General features: G+C 58.0%; 1 protein-coding gene across 1 annotated transcript; it reads right to left on the bottom strand.

Annotated features, from left to right (window-relative positions):
* Nucleotides 1-989, bottom strand: NGA_0493820 (atp-dependent protease la; the record flags this gene model as incomplete). Its single annotated transcript, XM_005852280.2, has 4 exons — nucleotides 1-55; nucleotides 340-426; nucleotides 702-787; nucleotides 914-989. Coding segments are annotated over 4 exons (304 nt in total), but the record flags the coding sequence as incomplete, so codon positions are not given.
* Nucleotides 990-992: the final 3 nt, after the last annotated feature.

The following is a 992-nucleotide window of genomic DNA, read 5'->3' on the forward strand; positions in this document are numbered from 1 at the left end:
AGGGCAGCTTGGACTTGAGCCAGGACAGGGCGATCGCCGCCGACTCTTTCATAACCTGCAGGGAAAAAGGAGGAAAGAGGGCGCCGTGAGAAGGGCTAGGTGAGTGTGCAGCTCTACAAATAAACACTACCTCCGGAGAAGATCTGTCCTACGCCGCTCAACCTCTCGGACTCCTTCCCTTCTTCACACTCCTTCCCTTTTTCCCCCCTAGAACCCTCTGCTCCCTCCAACTCATTCCAGTGGCTATAACTGTCATAGCTTGTCACGAAATTCGATCTCCACCCCCTATTTTCTTCCTTCCCTCTTCCTCCCACCCTCCTTCCCTCCCAGGGCTCCTACCTCGCCGAGCTTGCCCGTGATGGTCAGAGTCCCCCTCCCGCCTTGCACCAGGGAGCATTCGATAAAAAGAAGCTCTCCACCCGTCGTCTGTTGCCATGGATGTGTTTCAAAAGCAGGGGGGTATAAAGTACTTGATAGCTTCATCATAAGAGGCAATCTAGGTCCTCTAACTCCTCCGTCATTCCTGACACGTGCCCACACAGCAATTGAGCCCTCCTCCTCCCTCCCCACCCCCCTCTCTCGTCCCCTTATTTTTTGGCTCTAACCTCTTCTACCGACAACACGCTTCTCACATCGGCCTCCCTCTCGGACATTCCCCGCTTCCCCGCCCTCCCTCCTCCTCAACCCCCCTTCTCCCTCACCTTCCAGGCCAAGCCCGTCACCACTCCTGGCACCGACACACGCGTCGCACCCTCGCTTTCATACCGCACGGGCCCCAGGATCTCCTCTGCGGGGAAAGGGGGACAAAGAGAGAGGGATAAGGTACCGCCTAGACGTGTTGTCTGCGAGAAGCACGGGCAGGAATAGGCAGGGGGGGAGGGCGGGAGCGAGGGGGGAGGGAGGCGAGACTTACCCAGAACGTCCTCCGTTACCACCACCTGTTCAAAGGGCTCCCGGGTCAAGACACCTTCGACCCCTTCTTCCAGAGACAG

The sequence above is a fragment of the Nannochloropsis gaditana genome (assembly GCF_000240725.1).
Source record: "Nannochloropsis gaditana CCMP526 unplaced genomic scaffold scaffold1579, whole genome shotgun sequence".
NCBI lineage: Eukaryota > Eustigmatophyceae > Eustigmatales > Monodopsidaceae > Microchloropsis > Microchloropsis gaditana.